At 35.7% G+C, this 15,298-nt stretch overlaps 2 protein-coding genes and 1 pseudogene across 2 annotated transcripts; 2 read left to right on the top strand and 1 right to left on the bottom strand.

Annotated features, from left to right (window-relative positions):
- Positions 1-5,566: 5,566 nt before the first annotated feature.
- Positions 5,567-14,715, bottom strand: LOC122583398 (annotated as a pseudogene).
- LOC122581961 (probable glutathione S-transferase) lies at positions 6,539-8,907 on the top strand. The gene is made up of 2 exons (XM_043754293.1): positions 6,539-6,895; positions 8,255-8,907. Exons 1-2 carry the CDS (start codon positions 6,584-6,586, stop codon positions 8,618-8,620), a joined length of 678 nt encoding a protein of 225 aa, XP_043610228.1. The 5' UTR covers positions 6,539-6,583; the 3' UTR covers positions 8,621-8,907.
- LOC122581962 (probable glutathione S-transferase) lies at positions 10,572-11,839 on the top strand. The gene is made up of 2 exons (XM_043754294.1): positions 10,572-10,883; positions 11,477-11,839. The coding sequence occupies exons 1-2, from the start codon at positions 10,572-10,574 to the stop codon at positions 11,837-11,839; spliced, it is 675 nt and encodes a 224-aa protein (XP_043610229.1).
- Positions 14,716-15,298: the final 583 nt, after the last annotated feature.

Genomic DNA, 15,298 nt, shown 5'->3' with positions numbered 1-15,298 from the left:
AGCAACAATAACGAGTTAACAAAGAGTTATAAACATTTAACAACCGTTGCGTGTCCACAAACTATCAAAGTATATCACAATATCATCAATGTCAACTTTGAAACCCTACATAAGTCTAGCAAGTTTAAGTCGAGTCACAAACCCATAAACGCTTCAACGACTTTCCCGAGTATGAACAAGATACTTTAATTCGACATTTTTAGAAATGGAGGAGGATTCATCCCAAATGAATATTACCACAAGAAGGTAGACTCTCTCACGATTCTAACGATAGGTCATATGTCTCGATTGGACTTACGAATCAAAAGTTATAAGCGTTCGAAGGTTTATCATGAAAACATGCACAAACTCGCGACACGAGGTCCTTGGCTCGCGGCACAAGTAGAACAAGTAACTCGCGGCACGAGGACCAGATCTCGCGGCGCGAGGATTTCCCCTGATATTCGAGCTTCCCGACTAGCGACGCGAGAAAGCTACTAGCAGCGCGAGGAGCTGCAGTTCAGCACAAAACAAAGCCAAACACGACCCCAAACACCATTTTGGCTCTAAAGATTGACCATGGGACCTTTCCAACTCGTTTTTGAACATAAATACACATACATAAACATATTTATACACAACCCACTTCATAAATTCGACCCATAACTTCAAATCAAGACTATAAATCGTTTTTGCCCCATTTGAAACACTAGGAAAACCCTAATTGCGTTTTGACCCGATTTGTGACCCGAATTTTCTTTGAATCAACTATAAAAAAGTTAATAAACATAGAATGATGATTATGGGATGAGTTTAACTTACCAAAATCTTCACCAAGTGCTCAAACTTGAAGTTGACCTGAAAGTGGTGTTTTATTACACTTTGAAACCCAAATTTTCGATATGATTGAGATATAATGATGATGATAAGGTTTCTTGCACTAATTTAATTCAAACAACATTTAATGAAGACGAAATTTAGAGAGAGAGAATGATATGTGTTTGTGTGTGTGTATCTACTAGAGAAAGAAAGAAGGATAATAGGGTCAATGAATGAATGGTGGAATGAATGGAAAGAGTGGGGAAAGGGGATTGGGTAGGGTAAGTTCTTGGATCATGGGTTGTGGGTTTGACCCACGGGTTGACCCGTCTACACTTCTAGCCCATTAAATCATCGTTAGTTAACATGTCACATAAATAGTCGATAGTTTGACCCGTCAAGCATATCACTAATCATAATGTCTCGAAACAAAAACATCTTATAACATCCCAAAACTTTTTGACGTTGACCGTTAACTTGTCGTTAGTGACCCTTAGTTGCTATGCGTTTTATATGTGCTTATGTGAATTAAATGATTAACGTGGGATATGAGTTAAAGTGATTAAAGTAATAAAAATATAGTTGATAATGAATAATAAAGTCATTAAGTGTTCTCGATAGGATTTAAGAGTCGTTAAGTGTTCCCGTATGCGTTAAACGAGCAATTAAATAACGAAACGAGTTACAAGGAAGTGCGAGGGTCTAGATGTAAAGTTTATAAAATTGTTCCAGCAGATATAGGGTGCATATCACGACCTTAAGGTCATAAAATCATATCAAAAACCCTATTAAACTTTCATACACAAAACCCTAGGCTCCTCCTTCAAGTTTAGAGCAATTTCGGGTCGATTATGGAGTGATTTCGCATAGATTTTGATCCTTTAATCTTCTTTCCAGGTAAGATATGATTTATTGATCAATTGTTGAGTCATTTGAATGGTTTTTACCCAATCAATTCGGATCTTAAGGGTTGGGTATGAAAGATTTCAATTTATTATCGTTTATTAGGTTTTCGGTAATCAACCGGTAATAGATTTGATGCAATTAATTTCCGTATCCTTTGATGACATCAATTGGTCATTAGAAACATGTTTTTAATGTCAATTTTAAGGTTACAAGTCGTGGGGTAGTGTTTGGCTTTGATTCAGGTCGACTTGGTGCAAAGAGCATGCGAAAAGGGATCTGCGATCTAATCTTGTCGAGGGGGAAAGGACCCTCGTCGAGATTAAAAGTTAGTGAGGTGGGAGGGCTGGATGGTCTCGTCGAGATCAAAATTACCCTTGTCAAGATCACTGTACAGTCTCAAAAAGTACCTATTTTGAAATGAGCATAGCTTTCAAACCGTAACTCCGTTTTCGACAAGTAAGCTATCTACGAAATCATGGAAGAGTGTCTTTTCCAATGCTAATGTTCTTTAAAGATGAATCAAAATTAAAAGTGTCCAAATGATTGAAATAATGATCAAAGGTCAAGTTTCATCGAGTTTTGTGAACTCTAACTTAATGGTTGGATCTTTGTTGAGTCAAGCATTGACATGAGTCGAGTTTAAGCATTGTGGCATGGTTATGATCATAAGTAAACAAGTGTTTAGCTTGTTAATAGTCGTTTAATGGTTATAGGTAGTCGGGAATACTTGCAAAGCTTGGTAACCTAAGTTATCATTGGTGTGCTCTTCTTTGAGGTAAGATACATGACTTTTCTCACGCTGGAGGCACAACAAAATGTAGTTTTCTATAATTAACCTCTCAATCGGATTATCTTATGTGTGTTGGTTTTTTCGGGTTATGCGGGAGGTTATATGGGAATGTATGTATGTTGAAGTGACCTATGTTGTTATGTTGACGTTTAAAGTGAAAGAAGTTATGTGCATAAGTAGTGTGATGACAATATGATGTTGTAATGATGTGATGATATGACGATGTTATGATATAACGATATGATGTTATTATGTGAATATTTTATGATCACAAAAGTATTTCAAATAATTGTTTGCATGGCTTGAACACCTAGTCACTAGACTTCTATAGGTTTGTCATGACACGTGCACGATTTAAAGGCCCTAAAGTAAAGAAAGATGTATGTGATTAGTTTAGGTGAAAGTGTAGCCTAAGCTAATATAAAGTAAAGTAAAGATGTTGATAAGTGATTAGTCTAGGTGAAAGTGTAGCCTAAGCTAATAAAGATAAGAAGTCTCGAGCATAAGTTGTGTTAAGCTTAACCCGTACTAGTTGAAAAGCTAGTGCGTACGTGGTCGCTTGAGTGGCTCCTTGCGACATAGTTATGTTGATCTAGTATTTCTGGATGGAGTGACTAACCATCAAGACGGGATACTAAAAAGTGGTCGCTTGAGTAATTTCTTGCGGCATAGTTACGTTGATCTAGTATTTCCGGGTGGAGTGACTAACCACCAATGTTAAAGGCATGACAGAATGCTTAAAGTTGATTAAAGTTGATAAGTTGATACGTTGATTAAAGTTGACAAGACGATGAGTTGACATGTTGATAAGTCGATACGATGATTAAAGTTGATCAAAGTTGATAAGTTGATAGGATGATAAGTTGATAAGTTGATTAAGTTGCTTACGTTGATTAAGTTGATCATAAGTATGATTTATTGTAGATAGGCACAATTAGGAGTATGTACCCTACATGTGTTAACGTGTATATGTGGGATATGTTTACGTGTATTATGCTAAGTTATGAGATGTTGGTTATGTTGAAGGTATATGATGATATGATATGAGATGTTGACTAAGTTGAAATATATGTTGACATGTTAAGAAATGTTCATTAAGTTGTATGTACTCGTTGATGTGATGTGAAATGTGTTGGAATGTGGGAAAAAGGGAAGCATGGGTTGATCAATGATTGTTGTGGATGATATGTAATGTGGTTATATTTTGATAAGTAAAATATGACGAAATTTTATGAAAGTAAAATGAAGAACATTTTATCAAAATGTATCTTACTAAGCTAATTTTATTAGCTAACACTTGCTTTTATGAAAATGTTGTGTCCTTCAGGATAAGCAGGTTTGAGCTAGGAATGGATTAGCTCGGTGAGATGGGTAGATGCAATAAAGAAGACTAGGATAGTTTGTTGAATGCTTAGACTTCCCCTTTTAGCCTTATGTCTTGGCTACTTTCATTTATGATTTATGAACATGTAATCATGATGGCATTTATGTTGGTGCCATAACTTGGATTTCATTTATATTGTTTTGATGATGCACGTTAGTAACACCATTTTATAAAGGTACCATCCGGTTACGAATGGAGCAGTTTTAAAGTGATCATTTTCCGCTACTTTTTAAACGCCGTTTGGCAAAGTTTTTTTGAAAGCCAGGTTTTTAAAATGACGGGTGTTACACATCTTCAATAATGATTTAAGTTATTAGTCAAATTTTGTGAAAAGTCAAACGGTAAAAATTGACGGATGTTACAATATTGTACGACCAAACACAACATTTTCCGAGACACAATGAGGCTTAAGTCAATAACCAACCAGAATTCTCGCGTTGTTGTTGACTGCCCATCAGCGTCACGTCATTTTTCACTTTTAGAATTCCACCCTAACAATAATACTCTCATTCTCACCATATTATCATACTTCTCTTTGCAACATCATCAACCTATCATATTCATTTAACACAACACAAAAATAATTAAAATAACATTATATTATTCTAGAAAACAAACTATTGGGTAATAGCCCAATGGCACCAGGCGCCACTTTCCATGGGAGGTCTTGGGTTCAAGTCTTGCCAAAGGCAAACTTGAGATAATCAGAGAACTATTAAGTGGTTGAGAATCACCTAGACACTAGCCTGACTGGGGGATTAGTAGGTACCAAATGATATATGGGATCAGGGGGTACGTTTCCATCCAATTACTTTTTTTTCATTTATTTTAGAAAACATTTCAAATGAAAAAAAAAATAAAGAGTAAATTACACTGATGGTACCTAAAGTATATACCAGATAACCCTTTTGGTACAATCTTTTGAATCTCTACTCGGACCATACCTAAAGCTTAAAAAAAGATTACACTAATAAAACACTACATTATTTAAAAATTAAACATTACATTTCTAAAAATTAAATATTACATAAGAATAAAACTAAGCATTTCAATGGTTTTCGGGAAGGTTCCAAACGTGTTCAAATAGAGCGCGCTTCAGATCATTGTGGATTCGCCTGTCGCGAATTTCCCCGTCAATCCGAATTGTGGCTTCAACCCTTTCATCCCATGAACGTCGACCAATACCAGGAAGGGCACCTTGGTTCACCAAGTAGTCTTCTTCGGCTTCACTAATTGCCCGACCGTTGTCTTCGATTATCATGTTGTGTAAAATGACATAAGCGTACATGATTCGTTTGATTTTATTGACGCTCTATGGTTGGGAACATTGTCTACTTATTCCCAACGGTCTTGAAGTACTTCGAATGTGTGCTTGATGTCTTTTCTTGCTGCTTTTTGCCTTCTTGGTATTTGGCAAACTTCTTGCCTACTCCGGATAAATGTCGTCTGCCAAATAATACCCCTATGTAAATTTTTGCCCATTTATGGTATATGTATACTGGGAGCTTGCAGGGCCAAAGTAAGCATGTCAAATCCACAAATCATACAAAGCAACCACCTAAAGCATGATTGTTGGATGCTAGTTATCACCTCGTGTGTATTGGCCTTGCCATGCCACCCGACAGTTTCTCCAACCCCAATGCATACAATCTATACTTCCGAGCATACCCAGAAAACCATGGATCTCATTATGTAGCAGTTAGACGGTCGACATCTTCTTGCGTAAGTTTACTCAGGTACTCGGTGCGCTATAGTTGATAATCACATTTACATAAGATGTTTAGAATATTAAGTTGTTCGTGCCAAATGTAAGTATTACTCTAATTCATCGGCAGTGCAACCATACGCCAATTGGTGGCATATGACGGAAGTACAACTTTGGAAAATATTAAAACCGGGTTGACCGACATAGTCAGAGGATGTTGCTTTGAAGATAGCAAAATGTTTTGGTAGATGTTCAACGTTAAACGAATGAATACTTTGACAGATGCGGATTAACATTTCTTTTCTCATCTGAAACCGATGTTGGAAGTAGTCGGCCAGGTAAACTCGATTCGACTAAAGTAATCGTTCCAAAAACGAGTCACGGCATCCATATGATCTCTAGCTTCTCTTGGAATTGCACTTGAGGGCGGCTCGTTCTTCTTTATCTGCAGCTTCAATAGACGTGTCTATGACTTCTGCATCGAAAAACCTTTGTACTCTCTTATATGCCTCAACAACTTCTATTGTGGTAGAAAGATGACGTGTTTTGGGTTTGAGATGTCTTTGTGTGATGTGTTTCTGTTATGTATTGTGTGAATTAGATATGTATATTTATAGAGGTAAAGGTTGTTAAACAAAATAGAAAATCAATTTCAAACTGAAAGTATCTGTTAATGTATGTCTTCTTCACGCCGGCTAGCTCCAGAACGGCACTGTACACGGCGGTGACGATAACGTTCTCGGAATGGCAGCCGAGAACGGGATCCAGAACGTGGCGGTGTCGGTAAGATAGGCGAGAACGCAAGAAAATGGGGCGAGAACGACTTGTTGACGACGGCCTAAGGATAACAATTAAAATGCAGCCTCATATGCTAAAAGTTGACTCACCAATTAGAAATATCTGAACATGTGGTCCAAGTTAATTGAAAACTGTCCAACACCCTTTACTCAGGAAGTCATCAAAATGAAGGTTTAGACCAAAAAAAAAATTGTGAAAAAAAATGGAAGAGGTGAAGCTTTTCAGGACATGGGCAAGTCCTTTTGGTTTGAGGACTGTTTGGGCATTGAAACTGAAAGGTGTCGAGTACGAGACCATATATGAGGATCTTGCAAACAAGAGTTCATTGCTACTCGAATACAACCCGGTTCACAAGACAATACCTGTCTTGTTGCACAATGGTACACCCATATGTGAATCACTTGTAATTCTTGAGTACATTGATGAGACATGGAACACAACTAATCGCTTCTTACCCAAGGATCCGCTTGCTAGAGCCACTAGTCGTTTCTGGGCAAAGTTTAATGATGAGCAGGTATATATCACCATTCCTGTTGACTTTGTGACATAAACTATGATCATGTATAGGAAATTAGGAACCACTCTAATCTGATATAGTGATTTAAAATACGAAACACATAATTCAGGCAAAACTAATTCTTTTATTATTAATCTTGGTAAGAAAATACACACCCAAATAAGAAGTCATATAATCATAAAACCAGAAGTAAATAATGTTTTTTAAGTCTAAAGTCTAAACTGGATTGAACAACTTTGACTAATATACTCAAGAACTGGTCGATTCAGGATCAAGATTAATCTCTCGAGTCTATATAGTAAAATCTTGAAAATTTATCCGGCAAAAACAATAAATAATATGGGTCAAGACTCAAGAGGATTGAAAGTCATATAAAAGTGTATTTATAAGGTCTAAGTAAATATCATAGGTTGCTATTTTGTGTATCATAGTTCCAAACCTTCTCTGTGTGTCTTTACCTCTGAATTGTTTTTTATTGTATGTATCTTCATCACAAAAAAAAACACACACACACACACGCACCAGTACCCAGTACTCTCTTCCATGAGGCACTGGATATGAGAGATGAAAATGGTCTTACCGCTACCCGAAGCCCGAAGGTAGAGAGGCTGCTATCATAAAGACCCCCAGCCATTTTGTAGGGATCGAGGGTCGAACCTTTGACCTCTGTTTTGTAGGCTGATTGTTTATGTTTCTTTATCAAATTACGGGTAATTTTAAATTTTCTACAGGTCTTCTGACATTGCAGCCATACAAGTTGCATCTCACTCTAACTAACGCCACATCATCATAAGATGTTAGACACATACAATAGCAAAAATGTAAAGTCAAATACACACAAAAGATAATTTGGAAGTATGATACACACAATAGCAATGTGCAATAGGTGGATATATTTGGTATAGTTAGCCCTATTATTAATGCTTAAAAACTGCAAAGTAATCTATTTTATTTAAAAATTAGATCATTATTTATAAGTAATTAAGTATATAAAATCATATTTGACACACTATGTATTCATATACTTTTTGACAATTTTGGGCAAATGTTCTTTCAGGTCAACCTGATCTGACCTGCACAAATATTACCCATGTTGTCCTGAAAGTGTTTTGACCGGTTACCTAACTTAGTCTAAATATTGGTCACATAAGTCTTAATTTCAAGCTTCGGTGTATCTCTCGTAGGTAGTTATATTAGATCGTTTAGGTGATGTTAAGGTTCTTCCATTGGCTGTCAGGCCTTTAGTTGTGGACTAAAGCACGGTACTGCCGCATCCAGTCTGTTTGTATAGAGTTGCTAACCTACAAAGTGATTTTGAATTAACATTTTGTCATAAATTCTCCATTTTAACTGTAGGTATTCCCATCGTTCATCCGTTATTATATGAGTCAAGGAAAGGATCAAGAAGAAGCCAAAGAAAAAGTCTTAGAGAGCCTAAAACTAGTAGAAGGATATCTAAACGGAAAGAAATTCTTTAATGGAGAAACATGTGGATTCCTAGATATTGTTTTTGGGTGGATGGCTCATTATCCTGGTGTTATGAGAAAGGCAACCAATCTAAGTCTGTTGGATGAAGAGACATTTCCATATCTAAGCACATGGATGAAGCAATTTCATGACATTCCGGTGATCAAAGAAAACTTGCCTGATGAAGAGGTACTAATTCTCAAGTTTCAGGAAATGCGTGAAGCCCGTGGGATATCCATTTCAACAGAAAATTGAAATCTGAAGCCTTGTAGGAATCTTAAGATATGTGGGTGAAGTTATCATAATAATTCCAAATTTACATTTCATTCTGTACGTGAGTGTTAAAAGCATATTTATAACAGCTTTCTTCCAAATTGTATGAGATACAGAGAAGAGTTGGGAATGTTTAGGCTCAGTACTTTAATCCGAAAGCAATAATATTCATTTCGGCAGTAGATAAAAGGCTCTCTTACATGTTAGCAGTTTATACTGCAACGTTAGATAGTATACTGCAACGTTAGATGCTTTTTGCTTAATGTTTACTTGTTTTTAGTTTACACTCTTACTTTACAGTTTACATGACCATATTATTCAAATTATTGAGGAAGAACAACGTTAGATAGCATACTATGCAAAGAAGGCCGTTTTAGTTGTTTTACCTTGATATCCCTATAAGAAAAGATAAGCTTGTTTCTAACCAAGCCTGGGGCAACTACACCAGTTATACTTCTCTGTGAATATTGTATTCTCACATACTTCTCTCCGCACCCTGGTTCTGTCTTTATGCGTCCATTGTTTGTTCAGTTTTCTTAAGATATCCACGCTCATCCATTGACTATATGTTTGTATCATATTGAATCTGACAAAAGTTTGATCAACACAGATTATCTTGATATTTAATGTGTCTTATATTAGATAACCCACCCCTATAGATAATGTGACTCGCCTAGATTTTACTATGTTTTACAGAATACTGACCTAATTTACCTTGTGCTCAATGCTTCCGGGTGAGTAATTTACTCTGATCTTCATCACAAAAGTACAAACACACCCTGAAAAAAGGTCATTAACATAACCATCACTTTGTAAGAAAATCTAAGAATGACCATGATCAAATTTCTGGAAATGGAAAACGAGCATTTTCTGTCAAACCCTTCTGTGTAACAAGTAGGACATGGTCAACATCGGTTCTCCAACCTGAGGAGGAATAGTTCCAAATATTTATGTGAATTGACCTAGTTTCATTATCTTAGCCTTATATATAAGTAGAGGTTTTACCCGATAAGATATACATACAATATAATTTTCCTAGTTACTAGAACCGTAACAAATTAAGGTTGAAACAAGCTTAACGCATTTGCTGTCATATGAGAGTAATAAAACACTAATTATCCATACATCAATATGTGAAACAAGATCTATCTTTCAAAATGTAGTAACTAAAATACTTTATCTAGCATCGATGTGGTTAATCCATCTCAAATTGTCAAAACCATCCTAGTTGCGACATATCCTGTCGCCTTACAAACAACAGTTATAGCTACGCACTTGCCTATAAAGTTGCAAAAGACACAAATATATGCGACTCATTTTACATAACTTTACATTGTTTAAGTAAACATTAAAAAGCCGTAAACTGCCGGCAGTTCTTATACGGACCAAAATATTCTTTGCAAGGAAGATAATTATTATCAAATTCATTATATTATACATACCCAATAACTCCATTCTATGGCCGGCTTTTATTCCAAAATTCACCCAATAGATCCTAGTTACACATAGAGCAACAAAAGGCCGGCCAAGACACTATAATATTGTTGCAAATAGCATTGGTTTTAACTTTTAACATCCCACTGAATGAACTTTTCTGGAGAACCAGCTCAAGGACACATACTCCGTTTCTATTTGATATTTTTCATCTTGCAGTATGATACTATATTGTAGTAAAATAGAAAACGATATGTCAAATTACTATCACGATAACATCTTGAAAGACTTCATATGTAACTCAATCTAAAATGGATATTCAAATTCAACTCGGCAAACAAAAAAGAAACATGTAGGTGAATAAATGTAATCTATTCGTCATACAAGGACCAAATCAAATCGAATTTCCCAAAACCAAACCAAGTCAATGGTTTGGACTTCCAACCATTATAAAAGAAAGCCATCACACAGAAGCCTTAGGCCAAGAAACTTAAAAGAAATGGAAGATGTGAAGCTTTTCAGAACATGGTCAAGTCCGTATGCACTCATGATTGTTTGGGCATTAAAACTTAAAGGGGTAGAGTATGAGACTATCTATGAAGATCTTGCAAACAAGAGTTCTTTACTACTTGAATACAACCCTGTTCACAAGAAAGTGCCGGTGCTGTTGCACAATGGAAGACCCATATGTGAATCACTAGTTATTCTTGAGTACATAGATGAGACATGGAACACAGGTACTCGTTTTTTACCTGAAGGTCCACTTGCCAGAGCCACCACACGTTTCTGGTCAAAGTTCAACGCTGAGCAGGTAAATCATCACTTCTCCGGTATCAAAACGTGCAATCATTATGTTGGTAAATTGTTCAGTTCCTATTATGATTGAACAATGCCAACTTGTTTCAGATGTTGAAACCAAAAACCGAAAACCATACCAAGTTAGCCAGTAACTCAAAAAAGCTATTAAAAAGGATTTCGGTCCACCCACTTTCATGGTCGAATGGACTAGAATTACTTCCCTGGTCAAGCGCAGATATAACTGCATATTCCCCCATCACCGCTACTACTTCAACTTCACAGTTTAAAAAAACCACTTTCAATATTTTAAATACAAACAAAAGCGATGTTACAATTGTAGTAAAAGGAAACATCCATACGAGGAAACAAAATCCTCATTTCTAACCATGTTTTGGGGACACTTACCCCAGCATTCATTATGTAAAATGACATAACCTGAAGACATTTCATCCAGCGATAAGTCATATTATCACAGTAATTTTGTCAGACTCAAATTACAACCCTAATCAAACATTCATTTTACAGTCATTACCAATACTATACAGTGAAATTTGATCCACCGGCACTGCATAAATGTTTTTTTTTTTTTTTTTTTATCAAATGTAGGTAGCACCATCGGTATTTCGTGCTTATGTCAGTGAAGGGGTAGAACAAGAAGAAGCGAAGGGTCCTGCCTTACAGAACCTAGACATTGTTGAAAAACAACTAATTGGAAAGAAATTCTTCGGTGGAGAAACATTTGGATTCTTAGATCTTGTGTTTGGATGGATTGCCCATTATCTAGAAGTATTTGAAAAGGCCGGTGGCATAGAACTCCTAGATAAACAGAGGTTTCCACTTATATCAGCATGGAAGGATAACTTTTCTGATATCCTGGTTATTAAAGAAAACTGGCCAGATCGAGAGAAACTGATTACCAAGTTCCAACTTATGCGTGAATATTTCATTTCTACTGCTGCTGCTAAATGAAAGGTTTCATGAAGGTATATTAATAGGAACGTTCAGACTCGCAGCATATCAAGAAATCATTGAATACGAGAAAGTGATGATGAACAATTGTTTGCTATTGTTCCAATGTTTCTTCGTATTTGCTGTTTTACATTTTCGTTTGAAGGCTTGCAACACTTCCAGGTCCAGACTGAAACACAACATTTCAAAAGTTAAACAATAGACTTATAGTAGCTGAATAAATACACTTTGATTCTGAATGATTTGGATCTGTGAATTCTATATTCGCACATACTTTTCTCTGTCGCCTTTTCTCTTGGGTATGTCCATTATTCCTATCAAGTATAAGATGGAACTCTTCATATTTGTTTGAGTTACAATTTACTCATGCCTTGACTCGTAAGAACTCTTCATATCTTAAACTAATTGACCACTAACGTCACCAGTAATCACCAAAGCTCCATGATCCATTCTCTAACCAAAACCTCCCTTTGTCACAGTGTGACAATCCTCACAAACCCTTCAATTCTTCATTATCTGCAATAATGTTCCAGGTTATGAATTCAATAATCCAAATGCAACTGCAAGCCTTTTCACTATGCCCACAAAGAATCTCTCTTTTCTCATCTGTCTCAACATGATGAAGAACAGATTTTAAATTACCATCAAGGACCTCAAGCAACTTCTTAACCTCTTCATATTGTTCAAAAAACTTATCTACACTACTGAAAGCATATATCTTTTGTTAATATCTATCCAACTACATCCAGCATCTTTCTTAAGTCTTCTAGCTTTAATAGATCTTACGACCATTCTAACTTGATCCCATTTTCTTAATGAGGCACATACATTTGTAACCAAACTATAACATCCTGCATTGTCAGAATTCAATCCGGTTACACATTTTGCAGCATGCTCTGCTATTTTTGTTTGTCCACTTGCACGGCATGCACTGAGTAAAGAACACCATATACTTGCATCGGGTTCTACTGGCATGGAAAGAATGAATTCTTGAGCTTCTGTTAACTGTCCAAATTGCGAATGAAGGTCAACTACACAAGCATAGTATTCAATATTCGGACCACTTCTGTAGTCTTTCTTCATTTGGTTGAAAAAAAAGCGTCCTTTTTCTACCAGTTGTGAATGACTACATGCAAAAATGATAGCAAGAAAGGCTATTTGCTTTCATATTCTCAAATGATGTTACCATCATGCCTTGACCGTACATCCCGTATGCGTAGATCAATGCCATCCATGTCATTACATCTCTAATCGTCATATGCTTAAAAACTAAAAATGAATCCTCAAAATGCCACATTTAGAAATTTCAATGGACCTGACTTCAAAACACAGCCATGAATCTCTTTACATTGTCGTTTTGCTCCTGGTGTTGAACATAATGGCAATGTACACAAAATGGTATCTACATTTGGCAGTATTCCCTCATTTCTCATTCGATTAATCATTTTAAACCCTAGATCGTATGCCTCTGAATTGGAACATGTTGCAGCTATCGTATTCCATGATACGATATCATGATCTTTCATGTTCTAAAATTGGTTCAACTCATCTTCCAAACTACCGCATTTAGCATACACATCAATGAGAGCATTTCTCAAAATCAAACTCACATTAAACCCGGTTTTGATTGTGTCACGGTGGAGTTGCTTTACTAACTTCAGGTTCCTTAGAAGTGTACATATAAGAAAACGCGATATAGGAAAAAGCGTCACATAATGACAAAATCAGGTTTTATGTCACTTCCCGTTGTCCTGAAAGTAGCCAAAGCCTCGTCATACTATGATACTTTAACAACACCACTGAGTAAGGAGTTCCATGAAGTCAAACCCCTGTTTATCATTTTATCGAAAACTTCATTTGCTGCTGACCGCATTTGACATACATATCGATAAGGATATTACTTACAGTCGTGTCACAGTCATATCTATCTAAAATCATGTAATTTTGTAGAAATTTACCAGATTTCAAGTCACCAATGTTACTGCAAATTTACCAGATTTCATCAAACACCTGGCGCATACATATCAGTCAAATTTTTACATATATACAACTCTGACTATGTAGAAATCAAAGCTCTTTCAATCTAAAAATCTATTGAAAAGCTCTTTTCGAATATAATGCTCTAACTCCAATAACCAGTGAAGAACATAAGTTATTACTTCAGAGGATCAAGTCTTTCGAATGACCTTTTGTAAAAGAGTTAATCGCACGGATCGTTCGTGACTTCGTGTGGTTTACACACAAATTCACTTTTCGTCCCTAGACTTCAATCTTGCCGTCGTTCTTTACAGGAGGTTAAGGGACAAGAATCATACGGTCGTTTAGTGTATTCCGTTAAGGTTAAAAAATGATAGGTTTATACTTGCAATAAAAATGACATTTTCTTTTTGTTTATATATGTTTGACAAATGCGGATTTAATATCATCTATACTCCCTTATATTATAAAGTGCATTGAATCTCTTAAAATTCAGTATTTTTTTTCTTCCTAAAATACTCTTCATTTCTTCATTCTCTCTAATCATTACACACTCTCATCGACTTTTGATCACCGTCCGCTGCCGCCCTCCTTTTCCACCGCCTCCCTCGCTCTCCACTACCGCCTCCTTTTTATATTGGCATCACTTTCTAGCCGCTGCAACGCGCGGACACTATGCTCGTATTGTATAGTTAAGACTGTTGTATTCACACAATAAAATTCTCTTATCTTAATACCTTGTAAGACAATAAGTGAAAAAAGCCCTAATATTTGTTTCAAAAGTAAAAACCTTTTGCCCCCTATATAAAGATTAGATATTATCTACTTAATTAAGGATTAGAAATTATCTACTTTCAAAAAGGATTATTTAGATTTACTAACCGAGCTTTGACAACCATGCATGTGGGACTAGTAAAATTTGGGTAAATGCATGGTTACTAATAACTTAGATTTGAAAGTTTATTATATTATATAGACATTTAATAAAATTTTTACATAACATAGACATTTTATTATAATTAATTACATCCATAAATAATAATACCAACAAAATATGGTAACCATGATATAGTTGAGTTAGCCATTAAGAAGGCTTGGTGTGTTTGTTACATCAGCAACATATGTCTTGTGTAGTTAGTGTTACAAAAAGTGTTAGTGTTTTATGAATGATTTTATCAGATAAAAATTGCATTGACACCATAAAAAAAAAGTTGTGAGAATTTTCAAAAAGTTTCATGTTCTTTTATCAAATGAACATCGGGTATTAAGACCTAAAATCTATTAAAAACGGTAATAATGTAGTTAGTTTTTTTTTTTACCAATTAAATGAATTACATAAGGTCATATTGGTTCTAAGTTTATGAACTCATGGCCTATCATGTATATGCTTTTAGTTTTTAATCGGTGATATCGCCTATTTTCTACATATTTGTTTTAAGCGATATCATTTCTTTTATTTTAGACTACTTATTGTAGGTCCAT

Source organism: Erigeron canadensis, chromosome 9, assembly GCF_010389155.1.
Source record: "Erigeron canadensis isolate Cc75 chromosome 9, C_canadensis_v1, whole genome shotgun sequence".
Lineage (NCBI taxonomy): Eukaryota > Viridiplantae > Streptophyta > Magnoliopsida > Asterales > Asteraceae > Erigeron > Erigeron canadensis.
This window is presented reverse-complemented; position numbering and strand designations above follow the sequence as displayed.